The sequence below is a fragment of the Corvus moneduloides genome, chromosome 18 (genome assembly GCF_009650955.1).
Source record: "Corvus moneduloides isolate bCorMon1 chromosome 18, bCorMon1.pri, whole genome shotgun sequence".
Taxonomy (NCBI): Eukaryota; Metazoa; Chordata; class Aves; order Passeriformes; family Corvidae; genus Corvus; species Corvus moneduloides.
In genome coordinates, this window is record NC_045493.1 from 11,404,294 (window position 1) to 11,420,680 (window position 16,387).

General features: G+C 51.3%; 2 protein-coding genes across 4 annotated transcripts; both read right to left on the minus strand.

The window, feature by feature from the left end:
• Positions 1–2,136: 2,136 nt before the first annotated feature.
• On the minus strand, positions 2,137–4,282 carry B3GNT4 (UDP-GlcNAc:betaGal beta-1,3-N-acetylglucosaminyltransferase 4). Its single transcript, XM_032128124.1, has one exon. The coding sequence runs from the start codon at positions 3,978–3,980 to the stop codon at positions 2,862–2,864; it is 1,119 nt and encodes a 372-aa protein (XP_031984015.1). The 5' UTR covers positions 3,981–4,282; the 3' UTR covers positions 2,137–2,861.
• A 135-nt stretch (positions 4,283–4,417) lies between these two features.
• On the minus strand, positions 4,418–16,046 carry LRRC43 (leucine rich repeat containing 43). 3 transcript variants are annotated; one of them, XM_032128123.1, is made up of 12 exons: positions 11,389–16,046; positions 11,077–11,313; positions 10,726–10,836; positions 10,453–10,592; positions 9,622–9,860; positions 8,821–8,999; positions 8,364–8,487; positions 8,016–8,155; positions 7,796–7,885; positions 7,316–7,501; positions 6,819–6,906; positions 4,418–4,706 (listed from the first exon to the last, which is right to left on the minus strand). In XM_032128123.1, exons 1-12 carry the CDS (start codon positions 11,476–11,478, stop codon positions 4,546–4,548), a joined length of 1,785 nt encoding a protein of 594 aa, XP_031984014.1. In that variant the 5' UTR covers positions 11,479–16,046; the 3' UTR covers positions 4,418–4,545. The 3 variants fall into 3 exon arrangements, with proteins under 3 accessions (XP_031984014.1, XP_031984011.1, XP_031984012.1); XM_032128120.1 differs by having other exon boundaries at positions 10,726–16,046; XM_032128121.1 differs by lacking the exon at positions 7,316–7,501 and having other exon boundaries at positions 10,726–16,046.
• Between the last annotated feature and the right edge of the window lie 341 nt (positions 16,047–16,387).

A 16,387-nucleotide genomic window follows, 5' to 3' on the forward strand; every position in this document is an offset into this window, starting at 1 on the left:
GTACTGTTCTACAAAGCAGTGAGCAACAGAGATTTTTACATTTGAATGCTTCCCAGTGCAAGTTTCAGGAAATTATCTTCATCATTTCTTTCGCAAGCTTAATGTTTCACTGCAGGCTTCAATACCACAGGTGTCTTTCACTGTGTTCATTTCCTAACCTGACAGCTGTTGTGAAATTTGCTTTGTAGAACAGCATCCACTAGAACTTTATCACTGATGTTTGGAAGCAGTTAATCCCCGTCTGCCAGGTTGTGTAAGAAAACACACTAATCAAAGGTTTTTCACCACCAATTAGCATCTGATGCACTGCATCTGTGTCAAGGTTGCTGTTACTAAATTGAGTTGTGCCTCACCAGGAATTTTCTCACCTGCAGCATAAATTGTGTCTCATGTTGGCTGCCTTTGGAACAAATGCAACCTCAGGTGCACAGCACTGTTCATTTATAGATTAAGTAGTAAAAAAAAATTAACAAACAATCTTTCCTTGCTCCTCACTGGTGCTGCTGTATCCAAGGAGGATAGCACAGTCTGGAATTCAGCTCTCAGGGAACTGCCAGTGTCTCCTGTGCCAAACACAGCTTTGGGCTGGAGCATTAGGGAAAAAACCACTATGATGAGAGGATTACTTGAGTGGTGGCACAGCCAAGCCCTCAGGAGCCAAACGCACCCTCAGATCAACCTCTAACCACAACTGCTCTCATTTGATGCCTTGTGCAGTTGCAGAACATCTGCCAAACCCCTGACCTGAGTGCACAAACAAGTTGTGTACCTTTCAGGATGCCACAGTAACTCTACTCAGATGTTTGCATGGCACTGCCAGGAGCCTGCAAAGCCAGGAAAGTCCCTTTTCCCCTTGTTCCCAGCCCTGCTGTGACCCCACTTCTCATTTCACTGCATGTCCTGTGTTTTCTTCCCAACAGCTGTTCCCACACACATCCAGCCTGACGTGACTGGAACCAACCAGTCAGTCCAGTCAAGCCAAAGTGGGGGTGAGGAGCACAAACGGCTCCAATTCACCTCCAAAATGGGGCAGAAGAGAGTCCCTCACCTTTGTTAGGAAGTGAGAGCTGCCAGTTGGGGATTAGCCCATGCACCTAAGCCCACAACAGACATGACATCATGCTCTGTGCTCCTGAGTTTGCATTGGGAATCATTGAGTGGATCACAAAAGTGCTGGCACAGCAGCTCACAGGGCACCACGGTGCCCGCTCTGCCCAGTCTCCTCTCCAGGACCAGCAGCAGTGCCCAGAACATGGGGTCTGCTGCTGACACTCGGCCTTGTTTACAAAGCCAACACACCTGAAACTACACACAGTCACTTTCTCAGCTACAGTTAATTAATCCCTGTTGGAGCTGTAGCAGAAAACACAGCAGCTTGCAAAAGACCACACTGCGGATGGACGCCCACCAATTCTTTGAGACAAACCCCTACTCACATCTGGCACAAAACCAGCTCCTGTGAGGTGGCACCTTCTGCCCCAAGAGCCTGAGTTAGCCCTGGGGCTCAGCCAGAGCTACTCCAGGTGCTCCAGAGGGCTGAGGGAGCACATTCTGCCAGCAGTCCTGCAGCCTGTGCAGCCCTGAGAGCTCCCACACCCCTGCTCTCGGGGTGTCCCTGTCTATAGGATAAAAAATAACCTCCTGGCAGCACTTCCCGGGCACCTCTGAAGGCTCCAGCTCCCATCTGGTGGGGGATGGATGCTGGGCAGCTGGCACCAGAGACAGCAGTTACAACAGCACAGCACAAAGAGCTCTATTTTCTCTAATCACACACTTCCTCTTTACTCATTTGCTTTTTTTTCCTAAGGCTTCCAGGCTATTTCCTGCTCACCCACAGCTTCTGCTCTAGCAGCAAGACACCCTGACACTGATAAGCTTCACAAAAGTACTACCAAAGCTTAGCTCTGTATTTGATCTTTTCTCAAACTAGCAATTCCAGCACATTCAGATTAATCACTTTTGTGTCAATACATCTTGTCTGGACAGGGCAGAAAACAGCAGCTGCCCAAAGAAAAGGAAGTGGCAAGTATCCATTTCCACATAACATTATCCTCTTTAATGTAAATACCCAGCATCAGATTCTCAGCCTTCCCTGGCTCTTAGCTTTCAGGAGACCTAAGAATATTCCCATGAAAATACTTTTCAAAACTATTTTATTTATACACAACATTACAACAACAACAACAAAAAACCAAACACCTCCCACACAACATGGGAAGCTACAGCCACTCTTCCTACCATGATTACTCAAGACACATTGCTCCTCTCAAGCCAGATCAGAAAGTGTTTGTGCAAAAGTGTCCAGTGCATGTAAGCCTGTAGTGAACTTCTGTAAAAGGCAAAGGGCTGGAGGCAGAGCCCAGTCCTTCAGATCATCATCATTGCTGTGTTAAGGCCGTATCTTTTTGAAGCTTTTCCGTCCCCACTCCACTCCCTTTCTCCTGCTGTCTAGTAGGAGCTGTGGGGTTGCTGCCCTGGGACAGCAGACCCAGCAGGACATACTGGCCTTTCTTCCACCCCTTCAAGTACATTTCAAATGCTCTGTCACTCATTAGTCATTGCTGGCTGCCCCACATGAGACTGACTTCGGCCGGTGGTCAGACACCAGTGCAGGTGGCACTTGTGACTTCCCCTGGCACAATCTAGCCGGGAGGAGCCGAGTCCCCGGTGCCATGTCTCACACAGCCACACCCCCACCCCGTGCCAATTCAACTGCTTCAAGTAACCCCCGACAGAAAAACACTCACTGCAAAGCAAACTCCGACGGCTCCAGTGCAGTCTGTTAGTAATGGACACGTTTCTACCACAACCTGATTTTTAGTTTAGGTACCCTGTCACCAGCCACAATCCTGCTGGACTCATCAGTAGCTCCTTTTCCAGCCCCTCCTGTAGCTGTGTGTCACCGACACTGCACACTTAATGCTGTCATCCTTCACCAGCGTCCACATGATCCACATCTCCGTTGGGTTCAGTCTGTGCACAACCATCAGCTCTTTGTACAAGCACGGATCAAAAGGATTGAAAGGTCTCTGGATCCCGAAAGTCTTAAAGCCAGCGTGGTTCTTTGGGGTCACTGACATCTTTGCCAGACACATTCCCACAAACACATCATCTATGGGGAAGAGCTCCGTGTCCTCTGCAGTGCTCTGGAGGCGATGTACTGTCTGCCTAGACATCACATAGCCCCCTCCTCCTGCATAGAGAGGATAGAAGGTGGCTCCATACATGGGCTCTGGAATAAAGTATTTGACCTTGGTGTTCCTGATGGGCCGGGCATTGGCGATCACGTCCCCAACAAAGAGATCCTGTTCAGGGTCCAGCTCCCTGAGGAACTCAACGATGTTGTAAGTGTTGACAAACACATCATCATCACCCTTCAGCACGAACCTGGCGTGCAGGCAGTCCTCCGTGAACCAGCGGAGGAAATGCAGCTCCTTGAGGGTCAGGTTGAAAAAGTCGTCAACAAAATCCCACTGCAAGATGTCATCAAACTCCTGGCTCTCGTAAGCCAGCAGCTGGTGCAGGGGCTGCACCTGGATTTTGGCCTCGGAGCGCCCTAGGAGGAACACCAGCCTGATGCGCCTGCCCCCGATGGAGACCTCCTTCCCCCATGTATTCCTGATGGCCACGCGCCGCTCCACATTGATGGGGGAAGACTTGATGGCCAGCAGGAGGAACATCTCTTTGCTACAGTTGGAAGGCCTCAGCAGGACTGAGAAGTTCCTGCAGTGCTTGTAGGTTAAGAACACACGGTGAGGCTCCGGGAGGGTGAGAGAAGAATTGGCAAAGGTCAAGTTCGGCAAACACTTGCTGTGCCCAGCGCTGTCCAGAACCGAAGGCAGCAGTCTGTGATCTGCTACATCCACTTTCTGCTCTGCTGATGATGCTGCCAACTTCGCCTCCTTCTTCATGTAGAACACACAGGCCAGCAGCGTGACTGAGAAGGTGTAAAGCACGAAGCTTTTAATCCTGGGATACATGACAGCCTCCGGTGCAGGACCGGCCCCGGGCGGGCAAATGAAGACGAGCCGTTCCCTCCCAGGTGGGAGGTTTCTCGGTGCTTCCCCCGGTTCTCACCAGGACGCGGTGCTGCCGGTAAGGACGGTCCGGAGCCCCCGGCCCCGCCGGGGCGCGCAAACCGGGCTGGAGCCGCCGCTCCACGGTGACCCCCACACAGCAAAACCCCGGCTCCGCTCTGCGGGACAGCCTCCTCCACAAGTCACCGGGAGCTGCCGCCGGCGCCGCGATTTACCGGGAGCTGCCCCCGACCCCGCCCCGCAGCTTCTGCGCCCCGCCCGCGGGGGGAGGATGCGAGGGGCTGGTACCGGCACCGTGGCAGCCTGTCCCAGGCACGGCCCATCCACCTTACACCCCGCACACCCACCCAACACCCCCTGCCCGCTCCAGCTCCTGCAGAAGCTCAGCACCAGCCCCAGACCACGAGGAGTCCCAGGGCATCTCCCAGCTCTGGCGATTCGGCTAAATCAGGCTCCACGCAGCGTTCCCGTGCGGTTTATTTCCACTCACGCTTCTGCTACGGACACATCACTGAGTGTTTCCCACTGCCACGGCCACATTCTCCTGGCTCTGGGTGCTGGCTGCCAAGGGCCACCGAAGCAGCTGCATCTGGAACTGAACCGTCAGCAGTACGGGCTGGAGCTCTTGACCCTCCGCCACTTCAGCGGTGTCTTTGTTTTTTCCTTTTCCTGTGGAAAGAAGTACATTTGTCACTGTCTTGAGAGAGTAAATCATCCTAAAAGCAGCAGTGTGCAAGGGTGTCAGCACTGACTGGGCCTCGAGGGAAATCTATTTGAATATGACTTTGGATAAGAAACCCAAAATGCATCTTTAGGCTGGCAACTGACCTGGGTGCAACCTTGCTTTTTGTTGTGAAATTGCCCTAGGGCAAAAGAAAATGCAGAAATAAATTATTTCAAGGATCCTGGGAAATCAAATGTGGGGTAAAATGAGACCTACGTGAAACTACTTCTGAAGACATCCTTCAATGTCTGGGCAAATGGTTCACTTGCGACAAAGCTCACTGCCTTTCCTCTTTGAGCTGTCTGGAAGCAATCCCAATTCCTCTGAGAGGACTTATTATTTGTGTGCATTTGCTGACTGAGGGATGCAAATCAGCCTCAGATCCCGGCTGTGAGAGTGCCGGTCCCTGCACAGCCTCGCTGGACACACGGCTGGGAGCCATCCCCTGTCCCCTGGGACATGGCCACTTTCACAGCTCCAAGGAGGTGCGTGGTCCCCAGGTGATGAGCAAGTGTCAGACAGCCCCACAGCAGCTGGTGCCTCTCAGGGTAGGCAGGATGTGCAGACACTGCACTCAGCAGGGCTCAAGCAGTACCCCCAAAAGCCACAACTGAGGTGTTCTTATGAGTCACGGCCATGGGACACTGGCTGTAGCGAGCTGTGGGGCAGCTCATTTTTAGGCATGGTGAATTTTGCACTCATGCTTTGAAATATGCACGCAGTGGCCTCCCGGTGTGGCCGAGCCAGCCCCCACCTGCACAGATACATGGGGACACCAAATTAAGCATGAATCTCTAATTGCTCTGGGTTTCCTGCAACAGCGGCGTTTCTGTGCACACAACAGCACCTTTACCCTTGCTCAAGCTGAAGGAAACCTCCTGCATGCACTGACCCCACACTGGGGTAGAAAGGAAGGAAGAAACAACCACGGCTGAAGTTGAGCTGTTTGACAGCAACTGCCTGCTTTAGCAACAGGCTGAGTGTAGATTGGAAATACACATCTTTTTGTGGGGGACAGCAATTCAGGCAATTTTCTTCTTTTCAGGTCACTGGAAGAGGCCACAGGCTTCCCTGAATGCAGACACAGCCAAGGACTGCAGAGCTCTGAGAGCCTCCCCACAGATGGGGACCTTGCTGTGGGTGACTAGGCACAGGAAAGCAGCCTGGAGCTCTGTGGGTTAATTGCACTCTTAAATCTAATGCCAGAGCAGGAAAACAAGGCTCCTTTGGTAGCCCTGAGTGGTGCTGGGAGGCCTGGCCCTCTCCATGCCCTCCTTGACCCATGAGCAGCTTTTCAGCATTGTTTGGCCACCCCTTCCCTCTCCCACTTCCCCCTGCTCTTGCATTACCCCTCCGACGTGCTGGCACTGCTATTTTTGCAGTCAAAACCAAGATTGTTGGAAAAATAACCTGCAAGAGGCAGGGCGAGGTTTGTTTCTGGCAGATTAAGCAACACTGCTGGCTGAGCAGCCCTGAGCTCCGCACTGGGGAGGCAGGGGACACAGCCGGTGGGGTCGGGGTGGTCTCTTCCTGGGTGACAGCAGACTGGGATCTGTTCCTAGCCCTGCCATGGGCTGGCTGGGGGACCTGGGGCTCTCTGTGCATCTCATCTCCAAACCAGAGAGAACAATAATCCCCTCTGCAAAGTGCTTTCAGATGCGATTTGGCAATGGATGAGGAGCTCATTATGCATCCCAGGCAGCCCTTCCTCAGCTGCCCGCCCACGCCACCGCCCACATTTGGCAGCCGACACAGTGGGCAGCACTTTTCTCACCCAAAAGTCTGCTTTGCCCTTCTCCCCTGGCACAGAGTGCTGTAGGTGTGTGTCTCCCAGGGCAGTCGGCAGCCCACCCTCGGTGCTTGTGCAGACACCGACTCACACGGTCTCCAGGCTGTCTATCCTGACAGCGCTGCAGTCAATGTCTGTATTCACAGCCTGAGGCTCAGGATGTGAGTAAGTCCCTGCTCCTGGAGCTGGCAGGGTGGCCAGGCCCTGCTCCTGTTTGCTCTCTCTCACACACACCACCCTCTGCCCTGCCAGCTCCAGCCTCTGTCACCTTTGGGAGACGTCGCGGTTTTCCGGCTGGCCTGAGCTCCTTTCACTGCTTTGGGTGTTTTGCTCTTGTCTGTGCCTTTTTTCACCTCCTGTGGAGAGAGATGTTTCCACAGTAAGGCTGTGTTGAAACTCAATGCCCTCATTCAGTCCTGTGACAGCTGTCACCATCTGGGTGCTGTCACCGGGATTTCAGGGACAGAGGAAAGAGGTGAGGGGGAGCAGGAGCACAGCAGAGTGGCTGCTAAGAGAAGAGAATCCAGGAAATAGGAAGTTGGTACAGCTGGTATGTGCTGCCATGCTGAGAGAGAGCACCAGAGGAAGCACGAGTGGCTGCTTTCACATTCTTGAATGGAAAAATAGACTCATCTATTTTCCTAGGCCCAGAAAAAGTAGCAGTACTGCTTGCTAATATCAGCCTTAAATAACCACACCAGCAGTGATGGATGGTGGTTATACTGAACCCCAGCCTGCAGCCTCACCCTGGGACACGCTCCTTACCTTCTCCTCCACAGCTGGAGGTTCTGGTGGTTTCTGAGGGATTAGGATCCCAAACTCACACACAGCTGCCACCATGTTCTCGGTGGCCAGCAGGGTCTTCAAGGTCACCCTCCTTGTGCCCAGAATGCTCCGAATAGGAGGGTCACTGTGGAATTCACATGGCTGCTTCTTCTTTTTCTGCTTGTCCTTGGACACAGGACGGTGCAGGACACAGGGACAGGTCTCAGCAGAGGGTTGGGGTCCCTTTATCAGAGAGAAGCAACCCCAACCCAGCCCCTTGCCCACCACTGCATCCTGGCCAAGGTGTGTATCAACAGCTGCTGCCTTCCCCCCATAGCAAAGGGGGACTTTGGGAGAGGTCTGGTTTTGGGGGTGACTCTCTGACACACTAAACTGATCCAGGAGAAGGATCCTCATTCTCCCATCACTGTTTTTGCAACTCAGATGTAATTTGGTCATTGTTTTCTCCCAGCACCCTACCTTTGCACTGTCCTTCTTCAGCTCCTGTCCTTCCTTCTTATTTGTGGCAGCGTTTTCTTCTGCATCAGCATCCACAGGCCATGAGAGCACCTGCCCGGAGAGGAGCTGGCTCAGGGTCACTGCCATCCTAGCCTGCCTCCCAGAGGGAACGTGATACCCCTGGCTCCACAGCAGCTCCCAGCAGCTCTTCCCCCTTCATCCAGCTCTGCCACACCCTCACCTTCTCCTCCACAACAGAGACAATGGTTCCAGCCTCCAGGTAGGACTTCAGCCCCATCAAGTCCTTGGCAACGTGTTCCTTCCTGTAGCTGAAGTCGATTGTGTCTGCCCAGGGCTGTCCAGGGGTGGCAAACACCTTTGCTATAGGGACACAGAAAAGTTCAGAGGAGACCTCTCTTTCCCCAGGACAGAAGGACCCCCAGGACACGGCTGGTGCTAGGTCATCATCCATCAGTCCCAGAAACAGCTCAGCTGATACTGTGAGGGACATCCTGATGCCACCACATCCCAGGAAGAGCTATAAACCTGCCCTGAGAGATGGGACAGAGGATCTATAATTCCTCATTACCAGAGTGGGCCTTGGGCTCCTCTGTGGCTGCAGACTCCTGATGGCTCTTTGCTTCTCCTGTGTCCTGAGCAGAGCTGTCCACATCCAGTGTGGCCACCGTGGGACTCTGGTGAATTTGCGTTACCTGAAACAGAGACCGATCTGCCTCCAAAATCCTATACCCCAGACCACCCTCATGGGAAGAAGGAACATCAGTGCCAGGGAAAGGGTCTGCCAGTCAGCAGGAGGGGGGCTGTGAGTGCACTCCCATGTGCAGAGCTCTGGGCTCCCCAAGAGGGATGTGGAACATGGGCAGCTGGGTCTTGTCCTGCTGGATGCAGCCACATGGGAATCCTGTCCCCAGCACTGCTGCTACCCATGCCATGTCCATCACCCCATAGCCTGGAGATGCCCATGCCGTTCCCCCTGCTGTGGCCTGCCATGCTGGTTGTTTCCAGGAACACAATCAAGCACCAACCTCAGGGCTGCTCCTGTCCTCAAGCTCCTCTCTCTCTGCAAACTCGTAGGTCACACGGTAGCTGTAGGTGATCATTGGACCCTCAGAGCCAACCTTCAGCTGCTGAAAAGCTTTGGGATTGGGGAGTCCCTTCATCTCCCCAATGCTCACAACCACTCGTCCTTCATTCCTGATCAGCTCTGAAAGAAAGACAATCTTGCCATGAAGCTGCAGCACGTTCCCTTCAGAGTGAGGAAGGAACAGAGCAAGCAGAAACCTCCAGGTCCCTCCACCTCCTGGCATGCCTCGGTGCCACCCTGTGCAAAACTGTGACAAACCACTGCCACGTGGGGTCACTCCAAAGCCATGCAAACACCTCCTGGCTTGACTGCTCTGTTCCTTCTACAATTGAGTCTCCAATAAGCACATCCAGCACATAAACTCATTGAGTAGGGACCATCAAGAGAAGCTTCCCATCCCGAGTGTCCCAGCCTCCTCCTCTCATCCCAGTCAGGGATGTGCCACGGAGGTGGCACCGCTGTGTGCAGACAGTGCAGCACCATGTGAGCACCTTCCCAAGTACAGATGAGATGCTCCTCTTGCCACAGCTCGAGAGGGAAACACATGGTCTGAAAACAGGTGGTGTCTGGGAAATGAAGCTGAGGCAGGCCAGGACACTGAGGCAGTGCTGGGACTGGGATGGGTTGTTCTTGGCCCTAAGGCTGAAACTACCTCGATGGTAATTACAGAGCTCCACCACAATGAAAACCCCGCTCCTGAATCACAGGGTCAGCACGGGCAGCCTCAAAGGCAGGGGCTCACCTGGCTGCCTCGCCAGACCATGGAATTGCTGCCTCTCATCAGGCTGTATGTGGATGTCATCAAGGATGGACAGCTTGGGCAGGCTGTCCATGAGGAAGCCTCTGTAACTGGGGATGAGAGCCAGTGGGTTCCCTTGGAGCACCAGGATGCGGAGATTCTGCAGAGTGGACAGCTGGGAGACCAGCCCCTGCAGGTCCGTGAGGCTGTTAAAGCTCAGGTCAAGGGAGACGAGGTTTGGCCTAAGGAGAGAACCCAGGGAGGGAGGTAAGGCAGCCAGCACCCATATGAGGATAGAGAGCTACTGCCCTGCGGCAAAAACAGAAACGAAAGTTGTGTTTCCCCAGCACAAACTGGGTTGAACTGAAGAATCCAGTCTGGAGGCCAATTCCAAATTCCTGAGCCATACAGTCCATTGTCAGTCTGCCCCACAACACAAAAACATTTCTTTAGCTTCCACTGACGACCCCACTGCACCATTTGGTGATGCAGCCTACACCTCAGAACCTTCCAGACTTCCAGCAGGGGCTTTGGGAAGGACATGGAAAAAGTAAGCTGCCCAGGGAAATGGGAACTGTGGTGGCAAGGGTGTCAAGGCAGTTCCCCTGGTGATCCCCCCATTCCACACCTTGCCAAGGACCAAGACAACCTCTGGGCATAAGACAGAAGACTGCAGAGACAGACTGCTCTGCACAGAGAGTGGACACAGAGCAAAGAAAAAACCCTTCTGAAGGGCTGTGATTTCCCAACAACGGCCACCTCGGTGGCTTGAGGTCTCCTGCTCACATCTGCCCATTTCCCTTTCAGCAGCCCATGTTCAGCCTGTGGCATTACCAGAAATCCACAGTGAAGTGCTTTTCCTGGGAAGGGCCACATAGCCGGTTGTACCCCAGCCCCAGGTGCTGGAGCTCCGGCGGTGGCCGAGCACACAGGTCCTGCAGATCATGCACAGCGTTGCAGCAGAGCTCCAGGACCTGCCCGGGACAGAAGAAACTACAAACACCTTTGCAATGAGCTGTTCCTGGCACCCCCTCAGACTGGTTGGCTTTCACTGTTTTCCCAGATGGGAATTCCTGCCCCATCCTGCACAAGGCCCTGCTCGCTCACCTTCAGAGCCCGGGGCAGGTGGGCCGAGGTTACTTTGCTGATGCGGTTGGCACTGAGAATGAGCTCCTCCAGCTGCTGGAAGCGCAGCACACCCTCATCCACCTCCTCCACCTGCAAAGAGCTAGGTTTGGCCAATGTGTCCCTGAGGCACCTTGTGGCACTCGTTGATCCACGTGACATCCATGTAACACAGATTAGCACAATGTCTTGAGGAGGCTGTGGTGTTCCAGCTGCAACACCTGGGAAGACCCTAGGAGAGGAAGGTGTCATTCTTCCAGGATGTTTTCCCTCACAGCAGGAAGACACAGTTTCCTGGCCTACAGCTTTATGGGCACCAGCAGCTGCACTTACTCCCTTGTCGAGTATCCGCAGGGACTTGACAACCTGGAAGACTCTGGAGCTGCGGAGGAGCTCAGGTGCCAGCACGGACACTTCCCGCAGGAGCCGGTCCTGGGGGCTGCAGTCGTGGGGCAGGGCCCAGGGGCTGTGCTGGTCTCTCAGCAGCTCCAGCAGCACCTCGGGGGTCTCCTCTCCCGGCAGCACGGTCTCCTCCAGCCCTGCTGGCTCTGCATTGAGGCAGGATTTGTTCTGCAGACAGGGAGAGAGGAGAGGCAGTGGCAGCCCCGTGCCATACCCCATGGCTGTGCCCCCCCAGACCCTTACCCAGCTGCCGAGGCCGCAGGGGAAGTCCTGCAGCCCCAGGTGCCGCAGGTACTCCTGAAAAGCAGCCGAGACGCTGCCGGGTGCTGCCATCCAGCCCCAGCCTGGCAGGGAATCCCCTGGCTCAGTGGCTTGCGTCCCTGTCGCTAGGAGATGGCGCTGACGCGAATGCCATGGAACCAAACTCTCCAAGCAGAGCGTGCAGCAAGTCTAGGGCAGCACCAAGCTTGCCAGGCTGGGAATAAATCCCTGGTTTTCTGGGTCTACCCTGTGTTCTGGGGGCTGCTCCCCACCAGGGAAAGAGCAGGCGGCCTCATGCTGCACTTGCAGGATACAGCATCAGCATTCTTCCCTGGCCGGGGACCTGTAGCATGGAATTTGGCATTTTCCTTATCTACGGCCTGAGTGTCACTCAGGTTTCAGGGAGGAACCCGTCAGGGTCTCAGTCAGCTCTGAAAGTCCAGCTCTCCACTTTACGTGGAGGGCACTGTCACACAACCATGTAAGGCCATCAGAAAACAAGCTCACAGCTGAAAATACCAGCTCCCACACTTGGAAAAAGTAGGTGAGGTCTAGGAACAAAAGCCACAGCTGTGTCTCAGGTCAGTGTCAGGTCTCCACAGATGGAGATTAATTTCCTTTTTCCAGCGATAGGTGTTGAGGCAATGGCTACAAATTCCACTTTAGAGAGCTGACAGGGCATCATGTGTCAGCAGAACTTCACCAAATGAATTGCAGTTGCACTGTGGTGTCTGATGGTTACGTGGTGGAAAGCTGAACTTCTCAGGTTGGGTTTTACAGGACGGATGCCAACCTGCTCCCTTATCAGCTCAGCAGCTTATCACAGTCCTGTACAGACCGGAAAGGATGTGCAGAGCATGCACAGGCTATGAGATAATGGCATGTCCTGGAGTGGAGTAATCAGGTAAAGTGCTGTCCTCAGGAGAAAAATGAAGTAACGTCTTCTGAAAGTCTTAGAAAAAGCATCACCAGTGGTTGAACCGTGTTTTGTGGAAAAGCAAAGCTGTAAAAATGCTGCTGCTTTTATTTGCATCACTATTTAAAATAACTGGGCCCCATTGCCTTCAGTGCTGCACAAAGAGATATTCCTGCTCTTGGAGGAAGACCAGATCCCAGTCCTCCCTGGCTGTGCCCAGCTGGGAGAGCTGGAAGGGGACTGGCAGTGCCCAATGGCATCTTTTATGTACCTTCCATGCATCTTCCTGTGGGCCACTGACCAACTGCATCTCTGCAGGTTTGGTGCTTCCAAACAAGAAACCCGCCAAGACCACCCTTCTGCCTGAAAGGAGCCATCTGTACCCACCACTCCCTTTGTAGGGACACTCCTAAAGAATGCCACGCACAAAGAAACATCTTCTCTTTCTCTCTGTCTCCATCTCCCCCTCAAATAATAAAACCTTCAAAGAAAACAACTGTCTGCCAAAACTGTCCTTTCCCTAGGCCATGGTAACTCATCTCTTCCTTGGCATTATTAAGCACCTGGGAACAAGGGTTGTGCAAGAAGAAAGACTTCCTGGTGGGATGGCTCCTTCCCTCTGCTTGGCTCCCTCACAGCCCATGGCAGAACCACCTTCACTTTGGGAAACTCTGTTACTGTGGCTTCAAGCACAGACTTGAGGGCTGAAGTTACAGCCTGGTGGGATCCTGGTGCACCATGTTACAGGGGAAATATCCACTACCATTTCAAGCCTTGGGAATCAGTTCAGTCCTGAGAACAATCCTTGAACCAGTCCCAGAGGAGTTCATTCACACACCAAGCTTTTTCTTTTCAAAGAGGGTTATTGCACATGAAAGCCAGAACTGATTATTTTGACACCAGTATATTGACCCTTGAAGGTTTCCTGGTGACTTCACACATACTCATCTTTGAGCTATGACTACCTTCCAGCCACATCTCTAACTGCAGAGGTGGGAAGAACAAGTGTGTCTGTGTCACAAAGGTATTTCCATAGGGGTTTCCTCTGCTCTTTCTGTCCCAAGCCATCAGGAGTTTTGCTCTTCTGATCACAGCCTCATACTTACAAATCCTAGGGATAATTATTCTCTGTTTTGGTGTGTATGAGAATTTCCTGCACTTGGTACTAGAAGCAGAACACAGCCTCAGGGGAGTTGGAGAGATGGGCATCAGGGATGGGGAGGGGGGTATCCTGAGCATCCCTTGGGAACAGGGTCTTACAGGCATCCAGCAAAAGGATTTATACATAGAACTGGAGGCCTAACCTACCTTGCACACAAGCCTTTTTTACTCCCTGCAGTGGCCCACTCTTAAACTGACTCTGAAGGAGAAGCAATGGCTTTGGGTAGCAATAACATGCTCCCAACCACGTTTATAAATAAAACAAGAGTTTATGTTCTAAATCCCACATTTTGGAGAGCCCAAGGATTTAAATGGGATGGCCAAGACAAGTATCCCAAGCTCCTAGTCAAAGAGATGACACAGGACACCCTCTATGTCAGTTTGAAACTGCACCTAGATCACAATCAGTGAAGACGCATCTGATGTAATCTTCGAAAAAGAAAAAGCCCCGAATTATCACTGGCAAAAAAAAAAAAAAGAAAAAATTACTGTGACGCAGGACTCCACAGCATTTAAATGCAGGCTGGCTGGTCCCATCCACAGCACTCCAGGCAGGCAGAAGCTCCAGAAGCAACTCCAACACCAGCTCCCAGCCAAGCCACTGCTGTCCAAGCCCACCATGGAACACAGAGCAGGTGGGTATGACTGACCTTGCTACAGGCTGTAAGGTTGCCCTGGTTGATGTTCATCTTTAGCTTCACGCCTATATGCTTTAAAAATGCATCATGCTGCACAAAACTATTAAGATTTGCAAAAACTATGCAGAAGACTGAGACTAATCATTGTATTCTTTCCTTTTGGTTTCCTCTCTTCACCTGAACGCAGAGATCAACAGGTTTGCAATCTTCCTCTTCTGTTTAATGGTTCCTTTGGGCTCCTTAGCACCAACAAAGACATCAGAAAGCAAATTGAGTACAGCAGAGTGGCAGAAGAGTTTCACTACCGACATACAGCCCATGTCATCAGTGATAGAAGACCAAGCACATGACTTGTTTGAATTCTATGTAAGTGCACCATTTTCTATGTGCTGTGTCTATGTCTGTGGAGAAATCTCTTGAACTATTATAAAACACAAGAAAAACCATCAGAAAATAAGTATTTGGTTTAGAACCTAAAGTAGGCTCTTCTCTGTATTCCATGCAAGAAGGAAAGCATTTACATTGTGTTATTTCAGGGCACAGTTGGGGCAAGGGCAGCTGCAGAAATCTTGGGTGACTTTGCCTCAGCTCATCGCAAGCTGGGATCTTCCTGATTCACGGTGTTCCTTCTGAGCATTGGGCATCTTCTTGCAGGACTTTAGTCAGATCACTGGAAACATGGCAAGAATTGCTTTGCCCTTTATTCTGACCCTAGTGCTTGAGCACTTCTGCCAAAAATCCTGTTCACCCATCCCTTCCTTGGAGATGATAAATTGTTCATTGAACCCTGGTGTCAATGCCTCAAAATTCAGTTCCTGGGGTTGCGTTTCCAAGAGTATGTTGATAAAAATCAACATTGAATTCAGAGGAAATGTCATTCTTGAAATTCAAACCATCTCTGCTGAAACAGATGAAAATACACTCAGGCCAAACCAGATCTCTGGCATAGGACAGAACCCAAGATTTAGAAAAGCTGAGAACCAAGGCAAGCAGGGCATACTCTGTGCAATACCTGCTTGATCAAAGGGGTGGAGGTGTTAATATACAGATTGAACCACAATCAAAAACCCCACAAATGGGTACACAAATGAGAAGGGGAAACCAAAGGACTAACAATTTTCTCTCCTCTTCCTTCCCCACAGCAAAAGTGTGTCTCTGCAACCTTCCGTCCTCAGCCTGAGGAGATCAGCTCCAAAGCCAGAGACATGGCAAAGAAAATACACGCATGTCCAGCCTTCCATGCAAATTGCTGTGTTTTGCACGACATCTACAACATTCTGAAAACCCTGGGAAGTGACATGGAAACGCTCTGCAAAGAGAGCCCCAAAGACGTCATCACGGCCAACCTCAACCAGCTGAACACGACGCTGAGCCACGGCGCCGCCTTTTACACCTGCAAGGGCCAGGACCCGCCCCAGGGCCAGGCCATGAGCCTGGCAGACAGAAAGACCTACATCTGGTGGTTTTTAAAGAGGTATCAAGACATCATGCAAACTGCAGTAAAACTGTACTCTGATTAAATGCAGTTGGTTAAATGTGACTTGTCTGGGCTTATGGGATCAGTCTGATGCCAGGATCAACATTGATTGTATTTGCTTTTCTCTATAATAGAGAATATCATCTAGTTTAATTTAATATTTAAAGGATGAATGTGTTATTGATTGCATTTATTATTAAAGTATTTATACTGTATTATTTGTGATAGCAGATAAGGATGGACTAACGTGAGTCAAAGTAGTTTAATTAACCAACCCTGGCATATATAAGCAAACGGGAAAGTGTAATTTCAGTAATGTTAATGTTATTTATATTTTTATCTTGCAGTTATTTTTCAAAAGAAAAGTTGGTTGCCAGCAGGCTGATTTTGCACTTCTCTCTCTACTACTGAATTTTATTTATGAATTTATACAACACAACTATTTTTATAAATCTATTTAAGCATATATTTAGTTTATATATATATATATATTTATTCATATTTTTAACTCTTATATTTTAATACTGAAAGGGATGTATTTTCTGCTTAGTAGATGAAAGGTTTTACTCATTTCCCATTGTTGCCTGTGGATAGAAGCTGGAATTTAATTAAAATATTAAATAAAACAAATATTGCTGGATTCTCTTTTTACTAATTCTTTTTTACAATATATTTTGCACTGGCCCTGTTCTGCTCAGACTTCTCCAGGAAAAGTGGGTTTGATATCAATGGAGTTGCTGCCAGTCCCCAAAAGTCGGGGGGGGGGGGGGGGGGGGGGCCTCCTAGAAA